Genomic DNA, 26,415 nt, shown 5'->3' with positions numbered 1-26,415 from the left:
ACCAAACACCGCATGTTCTCACTCATAGGTGGGAACTGAACAATAAGCTCACTTGGACTCGGGAAGGGGAACATCACACACTGGGGCCTATCATGGGGAGGGGGGAGTGGGGAGGGATTGCATTGGGGAGTTATACCTGATATAAATGATGAATTGATGGGTGCTGACGAGTTGATGGGTGCAGCACACCAACGTGGCACATGTATACATATGTAACAAACCTGCACGTTATGCACATGTACCCTAGAACTTAAAGTATAATTAAAAAAAAAAAAAAAAAGAAAGAAGGGAAACGGAGCAAGATACAAAATAATAATAATAATAATAATAATAACTTCCATTATTGTAGATTTTGCTGTTACTGGCTGAATGCTTGTCTCATTTTCAAATGCTCTATGAAAACTCACTTATAGGTACAGGTTAGCACTGGAGGTTCTGACTAGGTATATGAATATATGAGAATGACAAAACGTTCTTTTCAAATAGCAAAGAAATTGCAGCTTCCCAGCACTTTAGGAGGCCGAGGCGGGCGGATCACAAGGTCAGGAGATCGAGACCATCCTGGCTAACATGGTGAAACCCAGTCTCTACTAAAAATACAAAAGAAATTAGCGGGGCGTGGTGGCAGGCACCTGTAGTCCCACCTACTCGGGAGGCTGAGGCAGGAGAATGGCGTGAACCCGGGAGGCAGAGCTTGCAGTGAGCCGAGATCGCGCCACTGCAGTCCAGCCTGGGCGACAGAGTGAGACTCCATCTCAAAATATTAATTAATTAATTAGTTAATTAAATATAAAAAATAAAAGAACTTGCAGCTAGAGAAGAGGGTTTTAGGTCTACTTATGTTTGAGATGCAGGCATGACACTTTCAAAGAGTTTGAGATGCAGACATGACACTTTCAAAGAGCTGTAATCTAAGCCAGATCTCTGGGGCAGAATGAGATTAGAGCATAATCATCCGATGAGTCCAGACACAAGCTTTCTCCATCATATTGCAATGGTCTTTGTTGCAAAGTGTCTCTTCCACAATCAGTCGACTTTCAGAAACTTTCATAATATCTGTGTGCATGTGTGTTGGCCTACTATAAAGGTTCTTAAGGAATAAATCCATAAAGGACATTTTATCACTTTTATCACCACTTATTATTTTTCACTTTTAGGTGCATTTGTTTAATTGGTTAGAAATAGAGTAAGAAAGATAAAATTTTAACTTTTAAATACCAGAGTGATCCATTATTTCCTTTAAAGGCGATCCTATTTCCACTACCACTGAATTAAAAATGATCTGCCAATGGGCACCTTAAAAAGTGTTGTATATACCTAAGAGATATGCTACTTACACTTAAAGGACATTTTTCAGTGCCCTTAAGAACACATTGTAAAAGGCAACATTTATTTTTTTCTACATTTTGAATATTATCTTTCTTCCAGCATGACTCATTACAGTCAACCTATTTAAATTCTTCTTTTATAGGTGAAAGAAAATGTAAGGTATTGCTCTATTTGCATTAAATTGTGCTTAAAAATATTTCCTCAATAGCTCCAGAAATTTGAGAGCCATTGTCTGTCACACACATAACACTGAGCACAAATAATAAGTTATATGAAAATTCTTAATTAGAAGTTAGCCAGCTTTATCAAAGAATTTTACATCAGCTAGGAATTGACTACAAGACACTAAAAACAATTAAGAATTCCCCATGAGGTAATATTTATCTCTTAATGACTTCAGGGGAGCTAATTTAACACGTTTCACTTACTTAACTAATTCTTACACTTATATTGAAGATAAACTGAGTTAGTATAATTAAATGCTATCTCTGGATCATTTTATCATCCATCCTTGAAAACTATGATGGCTCAATTTCTAAATAAAAGGAGTTAATGTCGCTGTATTTAATCTATAAAGATGAAACATTTCAGCCATACAACAAGAAACACATGGGTATAAAATATCCACCATATTCCCCTCTCCAAACCCCAAAAGGGTATATGTCAAAGCCATTACAATTTTTAAAGAATTTTTAGACATTTTTCAGGGCAAACACTTCCAGAAAATATCCAACTTTGATTTGTTGTCCTTTAGAATTCACAGATATCAGTATTTATAGCCTTCTTTTTTGTTCTCAGCAGCTACTAAACCTGAACTTCCTTCAATAACAAGTAAAAAAGTGAGATTTCTTTTCATGCTAATCTTTGTTTCTTCTATACCTAACAAAAGACTTGTCTGTTGACTGCTCATTTAGGTATTGAGGATGATGCGTATTTTTGTCAGCATATTTTTTAACGTAGTTCTTGGTTAAACTGATGCCTGTGAATTCAGAAAAGAAAATTGGGAATGTGTGACATTTCCCAGGTGGCATAGGGCATGTCTGCAAAGCTGAGACACCTCAGGGCCTCTCCTCTTGTTTCTTCTGTGGTGGTTTATTAAACTTTGGTCTCATCTAAGTTCATTTTGTCACCTTGAGTTTTTTGCTTTGTAAAGTTTTTCACTTGCTTTTTCTTTTCCCTAGGGAGGAAGCAACTTACGGATACTTGGGGTGGTGAAGTCAGACGAAGGCTTTTATCAATGTGTGGCTGAAAATGAGGCTGGAAATGCCCAGACCAGTGCACAGCTCATTGTTCCTAAGCCTGGTAAGACAATGGGAACTTTGCTTTGGTACCTGGAATGAAAATTATGCATAGTCTGTTTATAAAATCCATACTGTTTTCCCTACCCCTCAGAGGTAATATGGCAATATGAAATTATTTAATTAATTAAGGTGTATACTTGTGTATTGATGACATATTCCTTCTAGAAAATCATGTGCATATGTATATGTGTATATATTTATGTATATAAATATACATAAATATATATATATACACACACATATATATATAAGATCTCCAATGAGATATAGTCATCATGAATAATATGGCCTCTGGTTTTCAAGGCAATAACCACTAAATCATTACCTTCTCCCTCTTTTATGGTCTGCCTTTCTTCCCAGCATTCCATTTAAATATAAAAGATACAATATATACCTTGCATATATGTTATGTGTATATTTTAGTTATATATGTGAATATATACATACACACATATCTATAAATACATATACATAAGGGCTATACATATTTTCTTATATGTAATATTGAATCAATGATTATTATGTAATCTTGAATCAATGGAAGTTGGCAGAAAAATAGATATAACCACTTGAAAGTAAGGCCCTCTTTCTCTTATCTTCTTTTAATTGGTGTATTAGTCTGTTCTCGTACTGCTGTAGAGAAATATCTGGTACTGGGTAATTTATAAAGAGAAGAGGTTTAATTGGCTCATGGTTCTGCAGGCTGTATAGGAAGCATGATGCTGGCCATCTGCTGGGCTTCTGGGGAGGCCTCAGGAAACTTGAGATCAAGACAGAAGGCGAAGGGGAAGCAAGCACATCTTATGTGATTGGTGCAGGAGAAAGGTGTGTGTGTGTGGGGGAAGTGCTACATACTTTTAAGCAACCAGATCTCATGAGAACTCAGTCACAATCAGGAGAACAGTACCAGCGGGGAAATCTGCCTCTGCGATCTAATCACCCCCTCATCAGGCCCCACCTCCAACACTGGGGATTACAATTTGACATGAGAATTCGGTGGGGACACAGATTCAGACCGTATCAAGTAGATCTTGAAAAATTACTCTTTTTAATTATAATTGTAAAAAGTATCATTTTGTTTTATAGTCCTTTGGAAGTTTAATATAGTGCTGAATTATAGAATTCTAGAATAATTCCGGGCACAGTGGCTCATGCCTATAATTCCAGCTCTTTGGGATGCCAAAGGGTGAGGATGGCCTGAGACCTGGAATTTGAGACCAATCTGGACAACATGGCAAGGCTTTGTCTGTACTGAAAATTTAAAAATAATAAATAAATAAAAACTAGTGCGGCATGGTGGCAGCCACCTGTAGCCCAGCTACTTGGGAGGCTGAAGCAGGACAATCGTTTGAGCCCAGGGTGTTGAAGCTGTAGTGAGCTATGATCACACTACTGCACTACAACCTGAGCAACAGAGCAAGACTCTGTCTCCAAAAAGAAAACAAAACAAAAACTAGAATAAATTGATATTAGACCCATTATGTAATGGCTCTAAAACAACACAATTTCTTGGGAGGAGAGACAAAAATAAAAACAAAAGAACCTTCCTGCTGCTCTGAAATGATTAACACTAAAGAAGGTTAAAACAGGGACAAGACAGTTGTTTATGCACATCCAAATACTTCCAAATATTAATATCTCCCATAAAATATTATCTGTCATGTTACATATATTTCAACTCTTTTGGACCAATTTTCTTCCTTTTGACATGGCTCACTTTTGTGTTAATCTTTTCCTGAAGTAAGTTTAATAGAAAGTAGGAAAAACATATAAGACATAGTCTTTCTTTGGCTTTTATCATTTAAAATATGCCTATTAAGTCTTTATATTTTATGCACCCCAGCCAGTTATCTGAAGATTCATAGCAATGCTCACAAGGATGACTTTCTCCTTCTTCCTTGATTGAAATAAAAATAAAAGAACTATAGAGCAACAATGCCAAATGAGTAAAGAAGCCAAAGGAACTATGTAGGAATTAAAAGGGGGCAATTAACTCTTGCTCGAGATATGAGTTTCTCTGATGGACTTCCTTCCCCTTCAACTGATGTGCTTACATGTCAGTGTAGCTTCATTTGTGTGACTAAGTATATTATTTTCTGCTGAACTAGTAATGGATAAGTAGGAGAAAAGGAACCTTTAAAATCAGGGTCTCTAATGTGAGTCACACTTTAAAAACTGTACCATATCGTTAGTAACAAAAGTATGGACGCCTTTAAGCTGATCCTGGCTGCTACACAAGTCACAGAACAAGAGAATTGTAGATAAGTTTGATTTTTCAGCTAAAGCCACAGAGCTGAGGACAGTGCGAGATATGTGATTTCATATTTCTAAAGGAGGTGTAAGATGTATCCTCCTAGCACTTGGCACTGACCAAAGAAGCCCAGTGAACATCCCTGCAACTACGCACAGGGAAGGGAGCATACTTCGAAGTGCTAGAATTCATGGGATGAGAGGTTGTCATGGTATTTTCTCTCCTGTACAAGCCAAGTTATACAGACTCCAAGAAAACCTTTTAGACAGAGTGTGTGTGTGTGTTGCTGGGGACTAATTGCAAAAATGGGAAATGGTCAACTTTATTCTGCTGTTTCATGGTTTCTACAAACCTGCCCCCAATGTCTGAGGAAGCTGAGAGACCAAAGAAAGAGGCTGACAAATCCAGAAAACACTGATGATGGAAGTACAGTTACACCAAAGTTTTCTGACCTAATGGCAGGATTTATGGTAAGTACCTGCTGTTACACAAGGAACAATAGATAAACAGGAAATCTTATAGGCTTCCCAGAAGAGGGGTTAATCAAAAGCCAACAAACGTGGTGGATTAGCTTCCAAGATGTAGTTACTTTAGCCTCCACACTGGCTGGAAACCACCTGGAGCTGTCCACAATGCAGGGAAGAGAAAGGAGAGGACAACATTGGGAAGGAGCTCTATTTCCACCCTTGAGAAGAACAAGGGTGTCAGTTCTACTTAAAGAAGGCAAGGCTGCAGGTTTCTTGAAAGGACTTTGCCCAAGAGGTCCTGTCTGCTGAGGCTGTCCCAACCAAGACACTAGAGTGATGCTGCCTGGATGGAGCTGAGCTAGGAGGGTGGTGAGGTCAGCCAGAGAGTGCTTTGCCAACTCCAGCAGGGGTCCAGTGACTGCATTTCTAAGGTGGGAATTTTCTGAAGAACTCACAGAAAAAAGCATGCAGAAACCTACCATGAGTATGGACTTTTGAAAGGGCAAGCTGAGAAAAACAGTCTTTGTCTCTTTATTTCAAATTCATCCTCCCCTCTCTGACCCTGAGGAAGCCCTACATAGAAGGGAGAAGCGAACTGAGAGACTGAAACACAGATGATAGACAGTCCTACTGCCCCCTCCCCTATTTACAATCTATGCCTGCTTGGAGAGATGGAAAGAAATTTTAAACTATTAGTTGAATGTTTTGATTTAGATCTCACTGAGGTGTTTGTGTGTTTTGGGGTGGGGGGTTCTGTTTATTTTGTTTTTGAATACCTGAAGATAAAGCTTTTTTTAAAAAATTAATTAATTAATTATGTATATATGTATGTATGTATTTATTTATTTTTTGAGACAGAGTCTCACTCTGTGGCCCAGGCTGGAGTGCAGTGGCACAATCCCAGCTCACTGCAACCTTGGCCTCCCAGGTTCAAGTGATTCTCCTGTCTCAGCCTCCTGAGTAGCTGGAATTACAGGTTCCCACCACCAAGCCCAGCTAATTTTTTTTTTTTTTAATAGAGACAGCATTTCACCAGGTTAGACAGGCTGGTCTTGAACTCCTGACCTCAGGTGATCCACCTGCCTCTGCCTCCCAAAGTGCTGGGATTACAGGCATGAGCCACCACGCCCTACCAATAAGGCTTTTTAAATACTTACCTCACCCCAGGACCAGAGGATGGACCCAAGTTACAATCAGGGTTGAGAGGACAGAGCTGACAGTGTGTGTTTGAAAATGGATTACAGCAGAAAAATAGAAAGCTGTTTCCCACTAATTTCCAATATTTCAGCTTATTCAATCAACCTGTTATAGATGTTCAATTTCACTTATAACAGGAACTCTACAGGAGGCCTTTAATTCATGGTATCTTTCATTCCACTTGGGTCTTATTTGTTTAGGTCTATGTGACCATAAAGTGTCAAGGCTCCCTTCAGCAGAAATGGCATTTAACTCCTCACTAGAGCCCAGGAAAATCTCGATAATTCGTTTATTTTCCATCTAGATGGTAGAGTGTTGTCAGTGGCTTCTACAGTCTTGGTCGTTGTTTATTGTATTTGGCATTGGATTCAAAAGAAAGTAAAAGAAAATGAAGATAAAAATCTGAAAGTGTGACAGGACACCGTTGTGACTGTCTTACATTTCTCTCTTACACATGATGGATTGCTTTTTCCTGGCTATTTAATCAGGTCTTCAAAGAATGCCACTCCAATTCCTCAGAGATGCAGCACAGGCCGTGTGCACAGATGGTAGAGAGACCAGCTATAAATATAAATTAAGCAATGAGGCTGACTATGGTAGGAAGAACATAGTCCTCTCTGTTTAAGTTTTGACAATAAATGGTCACTATATATTTTGAAGTACCTTGTGGACCTGCATTACCCGGCTGTTCATCTTTAGCCTGTCCACAGGCTTGTGGCCGAGAGTTACTCTTGGCAACCATAACAATCTGCTTCTCACTGAAGTACAGACAATGACCTATTTGAGCCAGTGTCTGTAGTTGTTGGATATTTACATAAGCCTAATGAAGTTTCAACATAGTCTTTTATATATAGTTACCTATTCCCTCTTTAGCAATTAGTGACTTAGGAAATAAAATGAACATAGTCTGCTAAACTAAATTGAGTTAATGACTTGTTTTTCTCTCCAGAAAATGCTAGGGAAAATTATTTGAAATATATGCATTTTCAAATGTGAAATATATACGTAGTTTCCTCTAGATAAAGATCAAGATAAAAATCAAGAAAATCAATGGTGTTTTAAAAAAATCATTATAGGAGATTCTATCAATAATGGTACATAAGTAACATAACGCCATACACACAGTCCTATCTATTTATGCAATTATTTATTTTCTGTCTCTATAGAACATGCACACACACATGCACAAGTAGAGGATGGCCTCCTGCATACATGACACTTTGCACATATTACATTAAAAATATGGGGCCATATTGTGTAAGCAGCGGTGATGGCAAGTTAATTCAGTTTAGTTGATTTATATGATGTGATTTTCTATTAATCTCTCCTTAGATCTGGGGACAGAGTTTTATTGTTGTTTGTTTTAATTCTTGACAGGGAGGGCAGGATGTTGGCTAAGAAGTCTCCTTTCTAAATAAGATATTATTGCTGCAAGTATACTATTCAGTGAATAGTCTAGCAAAAATGTGTTAAGAGTCAATGTGTTAGGGCCAGGTGCGATGGCTCATGCCTGTAAGCTCTTTGGGAGGACGAGGTGGGCAGATCACCTGAGGTCAGGAGTTTGAGACCAGCCTGGCTAACATGGCAAAACCCCGTCTCTACTAAAAATACAGAATTAGTTGGGCATGGTGGCACATGCCTGTAATCCCAACTACTTGGGAGGTTGAGGCAGGAGAATCAGTTGAACCTGGGAGATGGAGACTACAGTGAGCCAAGATCAAACTACTGCACTCCAGCCTGGGCAGCAGAGCGAGACTCCATCTCAAGAGAGAGAAAAAAAGAGTCAATGTATTAGGTGTTACAAGAATAAGAAGTTTCAGTAGCCAGAGTTGCGAACAGGTAAGCAATAAGTTAAGATCCCATTGGCATACTGGGTGGTGATAAATCAATTACTCCCTTGTCACTATCCAGTAAATTGTAGTGCAGGTAGGTAGTAATTAAAGTAAGGACACTATTTGGTAGCCTTGAAGTTAGCAATTGTCTGGAGCTGGGGAGCGGGAGATGGGGAGCAAGGCAGGAACAAATAATAAGATGAATTTAATATGTTAGTTACCTCTGAGTTTCTTACCCTGGTTCTAGCTGTTGTGTGGCATTCCATTTTCTGACAGTGTCTGCAGTGGAAGGTTGTTGCAAGTAACTGACTGCTGAGCAGGGAAGTGGAGGGCCATGGAACTGGAAATGCACCTACGATAGGGGCGTATATAGCCTGGGATGTGTTTAATATAGTGGCATAAATGAGTGAAGACAGAATAAAGTTGCCATGGGAAGAAATAATGTATTCATTATATTCTACCATGCACAAAAAGGCTGTGGGAAAAATCCATATAATCATAACAAGAATAAATGCTATTATAGATATTTCCCAAAATGTAGATTTGCTTGGGCAAGATGTAGAGTCTGTGTCTCAGTTAATATTGCATATTTGGCTGTGTGGTAGAATAGACAGAGCATAGACTTTGGAGTCAATTTAAGTAGAAATCAGCTCTATCACATATTAGCTGTGTGACATTAGGCCAGACACTTAACTCTAAGCCTCAATATTATATCCTTCAAAATGTGGATAGTACTATCTATGCCATCAGTTTGATGGGAGAATTAAATCAGAATAATGTAAGCAAGACACATATCACATCTACCACATAGTAACTGCTCAGTAAATGTAATCTGCACATTTGATCTTCTTTCATCTAAGATATATGCCTACTTTTAAGCAAGCATGATTTCTTTTATTCATTCATTTGTCAAATATTTTTGTAGGACTACTATCTACTAAATGCTCTGTTAACTATTGGGGAAGTAAATTGAAAATAAAAAAAAGAGATACATTTCCCACTTTAAAAAAAAATCACATTTTAATTGGAAGAGGAAGACAAATAAAAAATAAATAAACATTGGTTTTATTTTTTCCCTCTAACATTGGTTAAAAAAATAGTTCCACTGTAGTAGGGGAAATATATTGGTTAGACATTTAGAAAAATGAGAAGCATTATCAATTATCTGTCCTCCCCTGGAAAAGGTTACTGATTACAAATGATGTTGAATTTAAAACATTTTATTAAGGCAGTGTATCATATAGCTTGGAATTCACAGGGGTCAATCATGAACATCAAGGCATAAAATCAGAAGTATTTTATATCTGTTTTCATGAGTTGTGTCTTATCAGTATGAGAAGAATACCTAGAAATCCAAGTGGACAAAAGGAATATACTAATAAAATTGTATATATATTATAATATAATTACATTATAATTATAGTGTTTCCTACTACATGTTGATTCTGACCAAGTAACTTTACTGGGATTCAGTGTGAAGCAATGAACATTGAATAATTAGTTCAATTATTAAGATCTGTTAGAATTTATTTTTTCAGTGTAATAGTGCCTAAGAAACTATATATGAGTGATTGAATCTAAAGGGCTGTACTTCTTACTTTGACATTAGTTGCTGTTGGAGAATTAGGATAAACTTTGTCTCTTAGTATGAGAAAAATTACTATGATTTAAATGCCTAATTGTGCTTAGTGTAGGGTCAAATTGTTCCTGGAGTTCTGTAACTAATTTAGAAGAGTCAATTCCATGTGCCATACTACAATGTTAATGGAACCAAGCCGGTAAATGGGTCCTTATAGTTTCCTCACACAAAAACAGAGATGCTCGTTAACGCTACAGAATTTCTCTTTAAAGTTCCATCATTGGTCCAAATGCATAAAAGTGCAACTTAATATTTTTGAAACATATTGCAGTGATATTATAGTTCATAAGCTTCCCTGGAACATTTTCCTTTATAAGCCTTGGTAATTAATTGTAGCTAAGAAGATACAGAGCCAAGTTTTTTCAAAGTGGCTGTGTTAACTTCAGCGCATCTGACTATAAATTTATTCAATAAATTGTAAAATTATTTTGGCTTCTGAAGTTAAAAATAAGAGGAAAGTAATGTATTTTTTTTTCTACTTCAAAGTCTCCCTCCCATTAGAGAAATGTTGACACCCATGCTAACATTTTCCTTGAGTGAGTCATTGATAGTCTAAGTTTGGCATAAAGCAGTCATTTGATCTTTGACCATATAATACTCACTTAGTGTATGAGATATGTCCACATCTCGTTTCTGCACTCTTATCCAGTTTACTTGTAGAGATTTAAAAATGTATTGGAATATAGTGTATATTTATGAACAAATTCTTAGGCAATATTGCCTAACTTTTCCAACTTTTTATTTCTTTAGCTGTAAAATTCAGTAGATAATTGTCTCGAAGATTTAGTGCAATAAATGTATGTAAAAGGGATTTGTGGGCTGTAAATTGCCACACAAATGTTAGCTATTATGAAGTCTTTTGTTGGTTTTGTTTAGTCTCAAGAAAAATAACAGGCATTTATTGGGATGGATAAAATGATAGCTTTCTTCTAGCATATTTTTCTACCCTACAAGAAAATAATTAGTAAGCACATATTTTAATGACAATGTCCATTCAAAATTTAGGTTTTTAGCTTAGTGGATAAGGTTAAGGGAAAAGTCCTGTTTCAAAATGACTGCTAGTGGAAAGATTTGCAGCACTGTTTGCAGTATCAGTTTAATAATGACTTCCTCATGCCAGTTTTATGTAGGCAGAGGTTTCTCAGCAAATAAAGCCTTGTCATTCACCTTGTCTCCTTCATTCAGTCTGTGCTTCAGGTAGGAAGCCAGATCAGTGCTAATCAAGAGGATATGGCTGTATGGCAGACTTTGAAATTAGAAATGAATTCTACAGTAATATGAATGTCCTGAGACCAGTGATAAGTATAAATCCATACAATATGGAAAATTTGATAGATTCATAAATATTGATCATATCATACTTCAGCGGTAAATATACCAAAGAGTGTTATCCCATATTTTTTTTTTTTTTTTTTTTTTTTTTTTAGCACTCTACAGTAGAAAAAGCAGAAGAGAAGAATACTGGTTTTTATATTGAATCCAAATGATTTTGACTTTGAACTTGTTATATTTTTATCTTTCACCTGTATATCACCATTTGATGAAAGATGTGTGAGTACACACAAAACACACATACATATAGATTATATATTATGCAGATGCCGTGTGTGTGTATACACAGAAAGAGATATGTATTCCTTTTGATTAGAGAAGTCTTATTTCCTGGGGAAAAGAAGAAGGTTAATGAGATGAACTATAACCCCCATCAGTGCACCTACAACTGGTTTCAAGGTGGTTGCAATTGGTACTATTTCCCTCCTGCTACCCACTGTAAATTCCTCTTACCCTCAGTTAGCATTTCTGCTAGTTTCTGTAGCTTACCTGGTAGGTAGACCCAAACTCCTGTCCCTTTATTGGTCATATATACTGTACTAGCCAATACATCATCAAAATTGGGGAAGGGAGTATCAAGAGGTACTCCAGTAGATCGTCAGAATGCCGATCATATTTTCCCTCTTTCCCAACTCCTCTTAATGACCTGGGTAATTATTTTTGCTAGGATAGTATCCTGCCTTGCCTGCTGGTATTTTGGCACAAGAAGTCTGACACGACAAGCAGCAGCAATAGCTCAAATTTCAATGATAGAAGCATTCCTCCTTTTTGAATTAAGACTTCTAAGTCTACAAGCCTAGAGTCATAGGGGTGGTAAACACAGATTCTTCAAATGGGTCACTGGGAGTCATGGTAAGCAGTTCTATGCCTACTTTAATCTCTTGTGTTTGTTTAGTCTACCTATTGAGGACATGGTACCATATACTGGCCATTTATCTAGATATATACTGGACCCTAGAAGAAAGTATCCCTTTTGCTTAGGGTATGATCTCCAGCCTGGCTCCTTAATTGCACCTCTGAAGGCTTTACTTTGGCTGTATCAAGTCAGCAGCTGTTGTTGCTATGTGATAGGATTAGCAGATCTCATGGCAATACATTTATGCCTATACCTCTTTTTCCATAGAGTAAGTTATTTGATCGTTTTCAGTATAATGAGGGATTACTTGTTGGTCTCAAATACTTTGAGTTCTGAGATAGTGGTTCAGGTAGAAGCCCTGAGAATAGGAAAAGCAACACATTCCCAGAATATGTTTTTATTTAAGTCAAGATGAATTTCCAACCTTTCCAGAATAGAAGAAGTGCAAGTAAACATGTCACCCAGAGGCTGGCTGGTTTTCTTAAGGAACAGTGTTTTGTTGGGAGCTCAGCATTTGTCTCTGTTGCTAGGAGATTGGGCATACCGTAGTGGCGGCACCTTCTGGTGAGTAGCAGCAACCGTGTCGGATTAGAGCCTATGCCAGTGAGCAATGCATAGGTTCCATTCCTGCCTCTGTAGCCTTATCATTCGTGCACCTTTATGCTACCATTGGAGGTTGGCTAATGTCATCTGGCTGAATTGTTACATCTACATAATTACTTATTTACTCTTCCATAAATTATACAGTCTGGTGTTTACATGGGATTCGAAGATTTTTTTTTTTTTTTTTTTTTTTTTAACTTGGTGTTCACTCCTGTGGGCCTATCCACATGCCTTTTCCCCAAACCTTTTGCTTCTGATCTTTCCATCACTGGCCAATCAGCCAAGCTATTTGACCTTGTTCATAAGTCTATATATGCAGTCCTACCTTGAGCCATTTGTATTTTCATATAAAGTAGGTAATGTGGTGTACTCAATATTCTACCTTGGGAAAGTTCTCTTTACCACTTTCTTTTGCGGCTATCCCTCACTGAGCTGCAGTGTAGCAGCCATCCAATTTGGGGTATACCCACATACCCACAGACCAAGCTGACCACCTGGTCATAAGTGTGAGCTGAAGGGGAAGATTTTTGTACAATAGTGATTGAAAACATGGAGGTCTGGGCCCCTGCTGTTATGTCCTCTGGTTCCGTTTTTCCCTGATGCCAAATGTGATTCATTCCGTGAACTGATGATGGTTCTGTCTGACCTTATAACTTGGTGCATCTCAGAGAACCCAGCTTATGATGAGCAGTTCTGATCAGTGGACTCTCCGATGGTTATTTTTCTCTTACTTTGTGAGTAAGGAAACTACTGCACAGAAGAGTTAACTAACTTGTCCAAGATCACACAGCTAGCAAAACGTCTGACTTTTCAGCCTACTTTCTCAGCCATTATGTTATAATGGGTCTGTCTACTCAGGCTTTGTCCACACATGGAGGCTTCTCAGAAAAATGGGTGATATTTCAGATTTATTTGAGTCTAGTCAGACTAGTTTTAGAATTTCTAATAAAGGTTAAAGGCTGGAAATTAATTTTAAAAGTTTAGGATTCGCCGGGCGCGGTGGCTCAAGCCTGTAATCCCAGCACTTTGGGAGGCCGAGACGGGCGGATCAGGAGGTCAGGAGATCGAGATCATCCTGGCTAACCCGGTGAAACTCCGTCTCTACTAAAAAATACAAAAAACTAGCCGGGCGAGGTGGAGGGCGCTTGCAGTCCCAGCTACTTGGGAGGCTGAGGCAGGAGAATGGCATAAATCCGGGAGGCGGAGCTTGCAGTGAGCTGAGATCCGGCCACTGCACTCTAGCCTGGGCGGCAGAGCGAGACACCGTCTCAAAAAAAAAAAAAAAAAAAAAAAAGTTTAGGATTCTGCCACTCAAATGATCTCTGTTCAACTTTCAAATATGCTAGAGCCCATTGCTAAGTGTGGGTTAAATGTGTGAACTGTTTTGAGTCTTAAAGGTGAATATCACATAATTCTTGCTATCTAGAAATCCATAGTTTAACAAAGAGTAAATTCAATATAACTAATCTTAATTATCAAATGCAATTAAAGCATAGTGATTTGCAATGCTATATTAATTATTCAATATTTATCAAATACCCGGAAATATATAAAGAATCATAAATTAGGGTGTTGTGATATGCACCTGCAGTCCCAGCTACTTGGGAGATTGAGATGGAAGGAGCACTTGATCCCAGAAGATTGAGACTGCAGTGAAGTATGATGAGGTCACTGCACTCCAGCCTGGGCAACAGAGCAAGACCCTATCTCATAAGTAGGTAAGTAAATAAATAAATTTTACCTAGATACTGATTTTTTAACAAAGAATCACAAATTAGAGATGTTAGATACAATTCAAAGAAATTTTAAGTCTTTAAAGTTAGTGTTATTACTCCTCAAACATAACACAGCCAGTGACTGACATACTATTTTTGGTTTTGACCCTATCTTACGAGGATAGTAGTGTCATTTGCCACACAAAATGACAAAGCTTCTATTGTATTGAAAAGCTCTTTTACTTACTGTTCTATTTTGTTTAAGTGAAAAGCTCTAGGTTACAATCTAGGTTAAAAAAATATATATATATTTTTTCATTTAAAGTATCTATTGAGAGTTCTTTAGCTTATAATATAGTTCCATCAAATCATAATTAATCAGCCTAAATAGTATATGCAATATACAGCTGTCTTTGTTACTTTGTGTTGACAAATATATACCAAGAATCTATAGGTGACCCTAACTTTACGTGAAACATTGACAAAAGATATTTTTTCATCTAGATGATCGTCTATGATGAATGTAAGAACATTCACTTGAAATTAAAGGGACCCATCCTCAAATTAAAACACACATCATTATAAAGCAAGGAAAGTCCAATAGAAAAGCCAGTTTCTCGTATTTCTTGATATTCTTCAGGTCCAGTTCCTATTTAAATTGACCTACCTGCTCATCAGAACTGATGTCTTCAGTTCTGGCAGACATCAACTGAGTGTATGTGTATGAAAATGTACCAAAGCAGAACAAACTGTTTTGAACAAGGAAGAGTGATTCTTTCTCTGATTTTCTTCTAAGAGTATGGCACTTAGTTTTAAGGAAAAGGAAATAAAAGTACTATGTAGCTTATTTCATATTCCTCTCTTGCCTTGTCTTCTTGATTTCATAAATGGAAAAAAAGAATGGGTAACAGAATTAGTAGCCCATACATACGCCTTTTGATCTCATGAATTCCATATCCAATTTTTGACATGTAGACCACCTACTTTCTTGTTATACTTGAGCCTTACTTCTCATTATTTAATATGAGGCTTTGAGCCCAATTTTGATCAAATATTTTAGGTCTTTAATACACTTGCTTAGACAGAAAGAGATGAGCCTTGGGGAAATTCAACTGATAAAAATGGTAAATATCTTTTTGCTTTACTAAATCAAGAAAATAACAACACTAAAACCTCATACTAATGATGTAGTTACTTTGCACATGAAACATCCTAGAAAAACTTATTTCTACTTTCTGAATGCAGGTGTTAAGTAGATGCTTAAGGTCCTAGTCTAATAGGGAAGTTTGGCATAGAGCAAATTTATTTTGAATCCCAGGAGTATATAAGCGCAAGATATAGGGGTAAGAAAAAGGAGGTAGCACAAAGGAGAACTTAAGCAACTCTTTCAATGGGAAGAGGAATTTATTGCTGAAGATGTGACATCTGAGCTGAAATGGACTTTGAAGTAGGGATATGGTTTGGCCAAGCTTCCAAGGGCAAATAAATGGCTGGTAGAAGAAACATTACATACAACACATGGGAGCATAGAGCAGAAGCAAAAGTATGTATTCAGCGAATTACATGTGGTTCTGTAAGGCCATAGAGATATGCAGGGGCTGGATCACAGATTATCTTTTAGAATATACGAAGAAAATTGGACTTTTTTTCTAGACTCTGTGGGATAGAGATGGATAAATGTAAAAGATAGGCTTCTTTTTTTTTATCTTTTATTTATTTATTTATTTTTTTATTATACTTTAAGTTCTAGGGTACATGTGCATAACGTGCAGGTTTGTTACATATGTATACATGTGCCATGTTGGTGTGCTGCACCCATCAACTCGTCAGCACCCATCAATTCATCATTTATATCAGGTATAACTCCCCAATGCAATCCCTCCCCCCTCCCCCCTCCCCATGATAGGCCCCAGTGTGTGATGTTCCCCTTCCCGAGTCCAAGTGAGCTTATTGTTCAGTTCCCACCTATGAGTGAGAACATGCGGTGTTTGGTTTTCTCTTCTTGTGATAGTTTGCTAAGAATGATGGTTTCCAGCTGCATCCATGTCCCTACAAAGGACGCAAACTCATCCTTTTTGATGGCTGCATAGTATTCCATGGTGTATATGTGCCACATTTTCTTAATCCAGTCTGTCACTGATGGACATTTGGGTTGATTCCAAGTCTTTGCTATTGTGAATAGTGCCGCAATAAACATACGTGTGCATGTGTCTTTGTAGTAGCATAATTTATAATCCTTTGGGTATATACCCAGTAGTGGGATGGCTGGGTCATATGGTACATCTAGTTCTAGATCCTTGAGGAATCGCCATACTGTTTTCCATAATGGTTGAACTAGTTTACAATCCCACCAACAGTGTAAAAGTGTTCCTATTTCTCCACATCCTCTCCAACACCTGTTGTTTCCTGATTTTTAATGATTGCCATTCTAACTGGTGTGAGATGGTATCTCATTGTGGTTTTGATTTGCATTTCTCTGATGGCCAGTGATGATGAGCATTTTTTCATGTGTCTGTTGGCTGTATGAATGTCTTCTTTTGAGAAATGTCTGTTCATATCCTTTGCCCACTTTTGGATGGGGTTGTTTGTTTTTTTCTTGTATATTTGTTTGAGTTCTTTGTAGATTCTGGAAATTAGCCCTTTGTCAGATGAGTAGATTGCAAAAATTTTCTCCCATTCTGTAGGTTGAAGATAGGCTTACTTCTATTTGTGTTTTGTAAAGGTAACTTTGGAAGCTGTGTGAGTTGGCAGGGGTGGAAAGAGGGACTAGAGATATTGAAACTAGTTGGAAAGCTGTATCATCAGTAGGCTAAGCAAGAGGGGATGAAGTCATTGACCACAACTGTGCAAGAAGAGTGAGTTGTATTAGAAGGTCCTTACAACTTGGAGATTGTGATGAATATGTACAGATGGATTAGAAATGAGGGCTGATTCCTAAATTCTCAACTTAACTGAATGGATGGTAAAGTCATCACTTAAGAAAGAGGAAGAATGACTTAAGTCCATCTCGACAGAAAAAGCCTGGATCATGAGTCCTTTGAGGGCCCATGTCTTGTTCATCTTTGTATTTCCAGCATGAATAAAGGGCCTGACAATGACAGACTCTCAATTACTCATTAGGAAGCCTAAAAGGCAAATACTTTGTTTAACTGATTAACTGCTAATGCCACGTATAAACTATGATATTGTAAAAGACGAAGCAAAGGAAGTAAATATCCCAAAGACTTCAAAACATGTAATTGAGAAATTTATAATCAAAATAGGCAAAACTAATAGGCTTACCGAAAAGCACATTTTGCTTTGTGTGTTAGAGAGATCAGAGCAGGAGGACAGATGAATGCAGAATATTTTGTAATATCTCCAGAGGGAAATAATTATGGCCTAAACTGAGTGGCAACTCTGCTCATGGAGAGAATGATGAATTCAAAGAATTATATGGAAGAGGAAATGGTTAGCAGTTCGCATTTGAATTGAAAAGGAGCTTTTGATGCTGACTGGGAATTCTGTAAGCTATTGGCATTGCTGATGGTAATGAAAAGCTTAAGGGAGAATGTGACAGGGCCTTATCATGCATCTTTCCTTCCTTGATAGGTTATAAGTGAGTCATTCTCCTACTGATGAGATGATTCCTCCTTGCTGGACATATTTTACCCAGCCTGGAGAAAGGAACTCATTGCACTGCCATCTTGGAATAATGAGTTAAAGGGTTATGCATGAACATAAGATAAGCACTAAGCACTATTGCTGCCAGGACTGGAATATATTGATTTGATTAGCCCTTAAATATCAGAAGGTAAAAACTATCACTTTTTTCCCCCTCTCACCTCTTTATCTCCTCTGTCTGTGGCAGACACAGATTAGAACTGAGAAATAAATTAGAAGGACTAACTTTGGCTTTCTGCCACCTAGAAATAAAATCCGTTTAATTTACTCTGACTATGCTTGTTATAGTGTTAAATATAGACTAAATAGTTCAATATGGATTTATGTAATGAGTTCACAAATTGATTTTGCGGAGTAAGCTTGCTTTAAGAAATAAACACCTGTGTACTGTGACTTGAATGGCCTACTTCTATGTGCACTCATGTTGATATAAATGAATTTTCTTAAAAATGATAAAAAATCTATCTTATGGTCATTTCGTCATTCCAATATTTTTGAAATTCACAAATCAAAGACCAAACAATGATTTAGAAGCTCTAGCTGTCACCTAGGAAAAGCAGTCTCTATTGGGTATCAGTGATAATGGCTTATCTTTGAGTGACAGGATTAAAAACAAACCAAAAAAAGACTTCCCCCACTCTCCGTGAAACCTCCACTTCTCCTTTTCCCTTGTTTAAGAAAGTCACATGTGCCTTATTTAAACATTAATTATTTAGCTTGAACTGTACACAGCTAATGTGTAAAATAAAATTCCTTGCAAGTTTGAAGATGAATTCAGAGGTACCACTTCTAAGCAGGCCCCCTCTTTTTCTATCTCGGGTGGCCAAACTGTATGTAATTGTAATTGGTGACGGATGGTGACTGTTGTGTCAGCCAATCATTCTAGGAATGGCTACTAAGATTTGTAATTATAATGTCCCTTATTCCTATTTAAATTAAACAGTCTTCACATTACTATTCTTTCCCTTGAAACATGGAAATTTGGGTGTGGGAATTAGGGACAGTTAAGAGTCAGGGTTTTACCTCTTAAAATCTACACTTTTTTCACAGTCTGTCCCATTTCTCTAAGGCACCATAGACAGGGGAGGCCAGCAATCAAGAATGGTAATTTACAATTTAAGAGTGCTTAATCTAAAATCTGTCCTTGTCAAAGGAGAACACGTTGGTCCCCATGCAGCAGTAATGGAAATTTTATTTCAGCATAAGATTCAATGAGGGCTTTCATTGTATTCTTTACCCTCGTCCTTATCAATTTATGCCATGTACAGGTCTTGTGGGTGTTTAACATCATTCTACTTTAAAAGAGAAAGCATCAAATATAATAAATAATTAAATCCACATTTGAAAACCTATAAACTCACCTTGCAAGCATAACAGCAAAAATTGTTTTACAGTTATGACTGAATCTAGCTTTAATATTAATCATTTCTCCTGGTGATTAAAACCTAATTTTTCAAAGAGATCCTTTTCTCTAATACCCTAGTTTCTCTTTTAGGGTAACTCTTTTATAATAAAAAATTATTTCCCTTAATTTTCACTGTTATATACAATGAGCTTTTCCTGTTAAAAAATAGATAAGAAATATAATACTCCAGGGAAAAATTGGACCAGATAGTCATTAATTAAAATAAATATGTAAAGACTTTATGATTGTTTTTGTTCAGTAACAATTAGTAAGTACCATGCTAAATGAAGACAACAGCAATGACATTTATACATTGTAAATTTAGTAATTATGGGTATTTTGTTTTAAATCTATTTACTAGCTTTCATTTACTAAAAACCTCTAAGTATGCCTCTTTCTTATAGTTTCCATATGGTATGTACAAATCTTTTATTTTCCTTCAGAAAACATACATGCTAACTTTATTACATCTTCTTTACTGGCCTGGGATTAGTTAACTAGGATTAATATCTATTTTCTATGTTCTACCTCATTGATATCTATCTTCGATGCTCTACCTCCACTCCCTCATTCCTAGACTCTTCAGTGTGTGCCTCCTTTGGTGGATCCTGAATTTCTACACCTCACTGAATTTTACATATGCCTACCCCTGTAACACTGGCCCACTTTGTTCTTCATGCTAGATTCTACTAGAGAGCAATTCTAAGGTCATTTTTTACCTTTGCTGTTTCTCCCACAAATTTTCCCAAGTCATTATTGGCAAAAACAAACAAATCAACATAATCATCACAACATTTATTATTCTCTGCTATCCATTTTAACAAAATTTTCTCTTTCCAAAGCTCAGATTCTTTGTTTTTCAGTTGTTCCAAATAGGAGTGACAATTGGTGTGTTAGAGATGGCATACTGATGACCATGAATGAGATATACATAGAAGATTCTATATATTATTACCAAAAGAAATGTGAGGTATCCAGGTAGCCTTGGGAAAGACTCAATTGGCTATATGTAAAATTTTTGATGTCTGAGGCCTCAGGTATGGCTTGGATGGTTAGCAACATGAATGAACTCTGGCAATATTAAAAGTGCACACTGTATATTGTCACTTTCCCCTACATTTTATACAGCTGTCAAGAATACTAAAACTTAAAAAATTTGTGAGACCCCTTTTTGTTTACTATTTGTTAGATTTATCTAAGGAATAGTTTACATTCTGAAAAATATTACTGAGTCAAATGTCTTCCTGTAATTGCAAGATTACTTCCACATTAGGTTTTAGAAAGAGTATATTTTAACACTCTTGGCTGTTCAAAATAAATTTCAAGACATAAAAATACAAACGTTTATGATGGCATACTGCTCTTTAGAGAGCATGATGTGAGAAAAGTCTAGCTCTTTGTTTACATGTGCAGAGAGACCTGATTAAAATGTGGGGGTTGTCATAGCAAATTTCCTTACTATGTTTCCAGATATTCAAAGCTTTGGGGATGAAATGAAGAGCTATAAGGAACAACAAAAATAATTGTGTTTACGGCCTTCTTTTGTAGCAGAGACATGTGAATATCAAAGGATAAACATGGATGTGGTGGGTTTTTACTGCATCAACTTAGTCAAGCTGAAACAACCTTTCTCTGAATTTCCCTCTCTTTGTGGTTCTGAGTTAGTGTGGGCCAGAAAAGGCAAACAGATGTAAGGGAGTAGTGTCTTAGTCCACTTTCTGTTACTTCTAACAGAGTACTTGAAACTGGGTAATTTATTTTTAAAAAGGAATTTAATTCTTACAGTTATGGAGGCTGAGAAGTCCAACATTTAGGGGTTTGCTCTGGTAAAGGCCTTCTTTCTGGTGAAGGCTCTCTACAGAGTCCCGAGGTAACTCAGGGCATCACATGGCAAGGAGGCTAAGTGTGCTAGCTCAGGTGTTTCTTCCTGTTCTGACAAAGCCACCAGGCTTACTCCCATAATAACCCATTAGTCCATTAACCTATTATTCCATTAATCTATAAATGAGTTAATTAATTGATGAGGGCTCTGTCCTCATGACCCAATCATCTTTCAAAGGCCCTCCCTTGCAACACTGCCATATTGGAGATTAAATTTCAGCATGAGTTTTGGAGGGAATAAAAATTCAATCCACAGCAAGTACCTGTACTTTTTTATTTTGGGGAGGTTTGTGCAGGATATGAGTTGCTGCTCTCTGGTGGCTCTCTTGTTGGGACAGGGCAATACCTTGACTAGCTGCTTCTCCAGGTTCTGCCAGATCTTCTGTTTCAGCTTTTCCAACTGGTTCCTGGCTTTGAAGACAGAGCAAGGACCCACAAGCCTAGCAATGTGAGTGGACAGCCTCTTTAAGTATGAAAAGGCAAGGAGATGGATTCATCTTTAGAGGCTGCCAAAAGGAATACAGCTTTGTCTAGGGGACATGCCAGACCTCTAACCCAAAGACTATAAAATAACAAACATATGTAATTTGAAGACACTGAGTTTGCCTCATTTGTTACAGCAGCAGTAGGAAACAAAATTTGAATTCAAGATTCTTCCACTAATTTTGCCTCTACATTTGGATCATTTTGGAAAATTCTTATAGAAATTGGACAACCTTGAACAAATAGTGATTTTTAAAATGATATCTAGGACTATCATTGGCAAGGGACTTTGTCTTGATATTTCACAAGAAGATTTTTGGAACTATGAGAAAGGGGGATCCTATAGTTCTTACTACAAGCATAGAATGCCTACCAAATAATTTAAAGCCAATCCTATTATCCAGGTACCCAGAGACTTCAGCCTCCAGAACAGAAGGAAACAGTCCTCATTGAAAGAACACAAAAGCCAGGAAGTCACAAGGAATTGAAGGACAAGAGAGATGGTGCATTCAATAGCTTTTGCAGGAATTAATAAGTGAAGGCCAAGGGTTATAATAAAGAACTAAAGGAAGAATTTAGCACAAACAAGACCACATAGAAGAAGAAAAATGTATACAAGAAAACCAATATGAACCACACCTAGATACCTAGGCAGAGACTTTTTTTCCATCTAAAATAATTAAGGATCTTTACCAGTTCCTTAGCACAGAAATGTGAGGACCCAGTGCCTTGTCCTCATTATTCTTTATGTGTAAGATACTGGAGTAAATAATGCCAAATTATCATTCCAATTTGTAGGTGAAATAAACTCCCCACATCACCTAGTCACCTTCTTAAATTTTTACCTTAAAAATCTCACAGGGTATTATTATAATGGATTTCCTGAATTGCTGAAATACTACTTAATCAAAGGAAGAAGCCATTAAAACATAGAATATGCTGTGTTACAGGGCTGACTTCTATTTGCTTATTGCACACTTAAAAAAAAAAAAAAAGAAATATAAAGCTAACTTCTCACATGGAAAGATGGTAGAATTGTCACTGCTGTCTCCAAAACTATACTTTTGTGATGTTGGCTTGAACTTAGACAGTATGAAGTTACTCATTTTCAGATGTTTGTCAAAATGATCTCCCTTCAAAAAAAATTTCACTTATTATGGTCTCAGTAATTATGAATCATTTAAGAAGGATAAAGTTGAGTATTTTGTTTCTTATGTAAAATCCAGACCTCTGTCATTTCAGTTTTGGTAGAGTATTTTCTTAAATCATTGCTACCTGGAGTTTCTCCATAATGATGCCCTTTTTACTCCCAGCAATGATTTTCTATTATTTTGTGTAACATTTAAGTTGGTTTTCTTATTAACAAAGTTAACGATCATATAGTTCTCATTGTGAATATTAAAAAAGATTAGCCAGAAACGAGCATTAACCCAGAACACTTGATAAGTTTGTGATGCTTGATAATATGAACATGCTCTAATAAGTAGTTCTATCCAGTTGTGTATTACTTACAATAAATATGGCCAGACATTCTTCATGGCAATGTGACTAGCTTAGTTATTAGTTTCATAAAGTAATGCAATGCTTTTACTCACTTTTTCTGTTGTTGTTGTTGTTTGTTTGTTTTGATAAAGAGTCTCGCTCTGTCTCCTAGGCTGGAGTACAGTGGTGTGATCTCTGCTCACTGCAACCTCTGCCTCCCAAGCTCAAGTGATTATCCTGCCTCAGCCTACCAAGTAGCTAGGATTACAGGTGCCTGTCACCACACCTGGCTAATGTTTGTAATTTTAGTAGAGACAGGGTTTCACCTTGTTGGCCAGGCTGGCTTTGAACTCCTGACCTCAAATGATCTTCCCACCTCAGCCTCCCAAAGTACTGGGATTACAGGTGTGAGCCACTGCGCCTGGCCGTACTCATGTATTTTTAAATAATTTTTTCGTCTTTCATGCCTTGTGTCTACTTCTGCCTTATCGCCTACAGAAAAAGAAAGCATTTGTGCTTTTGCAGGCCTCTTTCTTCATGAAAAAGTTATGAATTTTATAACTGCTTTTGAATAAAGATGAATGTAATCCAGGATGGACTTTACTTATTTTTTTCTTTAGTTTTCTTTACTTATTTTTTTCTTTAATTTTAATTTTAAAAAAAGCTTAAACCTTCTTTATGGGCACCTAAAGGTACTGTGGCCCTTGTCACAGTGCCCACTGTGCTGATTGACACGTCATCTCTATTATATAGCCATATCATGGTTATACTTTAAGAAAATTGGGCCTAGCTTTCAAAGTCCTTTGAAGTCATGTGATGCACAAAGCAGTGAATTGTTTCATTATCTCAATTTTCTTATGATGTAATAAATTGTGTTTAGTTTAAAATCATTTTAATGTCACAGGTATATTGTATAAGGTGTCAATTCATTTTTTAATCAACAGAATCATTATTTTTCATTAACTTGTGTTACTGCCACAAAGGAATTGAATATTTTATCCCAATTTCCAATTCAAATAGCATCTAACATTGAAGCTTTGGGAATCTTTGGCTCTACTTTCTCCACACTCCCCTCACTAGTTGGCCCACTATTTTGTCCTTGTTCTTGTTCTGACACATACATGTATGTTTACCTGTTGCTAAAATTTTAGGAAAGTTATTTTCTAATGAAAGTCATTATCACTAACTTACTTGCAATATTGCTTGGTATTTTAAAATGTCTTTTGTTTCTTAAAGGAAGAAATACAAGAAAATGTTCTTAATAGCAAATGTATTTCTTTAAAGGCAAATAGTTATCTACATTAAGTAGTGAATACAACTCTAAATGACAGTCCATGAGGCTGGTACATTCTCTCACTTTCTGATAGTGAAAAATATATGTTCTGGGTGCTAGAGGTTGGCTCAATACTATGGGCTATGCAGAAAAATGTGGGAGAACTAGTGTTTTTAGTGTTTTTAGGAGTGATATAAAGAATGTATCATGTTTCTTGATGCTAAAACTATCCTAAGAAGTTCAATTGAGTTACAAAGCTTAATAATTTTTCAAAGTTCAGCTAGTATGTCTTAGGGTGTAGGACAATTTTGGGGAAGCATTTCCACCTTTAAAGAAGGAAATGGTGATGGCATGCTCTACAGTTATTTTACACCCTTGTTCTATAGACCGCACATGTCCAGGGGTTCCTGAGTGTCTCATCCTGTTAACAGCACCTCTGGCAACTACATCATAACAGAGTGTCAGGAGTTGGGGCAGAATTCCACCATCAGTTCCACACACTGAACCAGTAATCTATTTGCCAAGGAAATCAATCCCAGCAAAAGTTGAGCCCCAACTCTCTATAGCATGTGAATAAAACAGAAAACGGCTTAGAGAATACACGGTAAGCTGAAGAACGTAGATCAAAAACTTCCAATAAATTTGATGCTTTGTGTACTTAGAACACATATAGGCATTATAGATCCAAGCAGTTTCAGCTAGCTTTTCATCTCTCTCAAACCCTGGGTGAGTGATAAACATCCAAGAGAATAACATGAAAAGAAATATTTACTTTGACTATTCTAACAAATATATATTTATATATATATATATGTATACATACACATACACATACACACACATGCACTATTCAAGCATAATAATGTGCTTTAGACTGAGTGGCTTATGCACAACATAAATTTATTTCTCAGTTCTGGTGACTGGGTGAGCTTCCCTAGTCTGAGAGTAGGGTGCCGGCATGATGGTTGGGTTTCTGGTGAGTACCTTTTTCTGGGCTGCAGACTGATGACTTCTTGTATCCTCGTATGGTGCAAAGAGAGAGAGATAATTCCATGGGATCCCTTTTATAAGAGCACTAATTCTATTCATAAGGGCTCCTTCATGATCTAATAACCTTCCAAAAGCCTCACCTGCTAATATTACTTTGGAAGTTAGTATTTCAACATATGAATGTTGGAGAACATGAATGTTACATTCAGTCCTTTGCATACACTGTGTGTGTGTGTGTCTATACAAATATATGTCTTTAGATTTGATATATTTATCTTTAAAATGTATTGAATTCTGAATACCATTGGCTAGCAAAACTATGGGACTGAAAATAGTCTTCTGATTTCTCCTCTTAGCCTTTGAGATCATTAAGAACCCTGTGAACTATCTTTATATGACTTTTTTTTTTTTTAATTCTAGGGAATTCAATACAGTAGTACAATGCTATAGAATAACATGTTCATTATTTGTAAATTCATTTTCATCATATAAATTGACTTCTTAGGCTTCAAAATTCGGAGACACTTTTAATGTTAGTCCTAACATCAAAGGTACCTTAAATTTTTTAAATATTATCCATTATTAGACTAGCTAGTAGGTTTTATAAAGAATTTAGTCTGCTCTGAGATCTGTATTTTTAACAAGCAACCTAGGTGACTCTTAAATCAAGCAGATTTGGGAACCAAAGTCTTAAGGAAGTGAACTATGTAAATATT

General features: G+C 36.8%; 1 protein-coding gene across 1 annotated transcript in view; it reads left to right on the top strand.

The window, feature by feature from the left end:
• DCC (DCC netrin 1 receptor) overlaps positions 1–26,415 on the top strand; it is a 1,259,004-nt gene that overhangs the window by 752,160 nt on the left and 480,429 nt on the right. Inside the window, exon 7 of the mRNA XM_026455168.2 lies at positions 2,511–2,631. Coding sequence (XP_026310953.1) covers positions 2,511–2,631 — 121 coding nt within the window. The remainder of the gene's footprint in view (positions 1–2,510; positions 2,632–26,415) is intronic.

Source organism: Piliocolobus tephrosceles, chromosome 18 (genome assembly GCF_002776525.5).
Source record: "Piliocolobus tephrosceles isolate RC106 chromosome 18, ASM277652v3, whole genome shotgun sequence".
NCBI classification, from domain to species: domain Eukaryota; kingdom Metazoa; phylum Chordata; class Mammalia; order Primates; family Cercopithecidae; genus Piliocolobus; species Piliocolobus tephrosceles.
The sequence above is the reverse complement of the archived record's forward strand: the minus strand, read 5'-3'. Positions and strand labels throughout refer to the sequence as shown.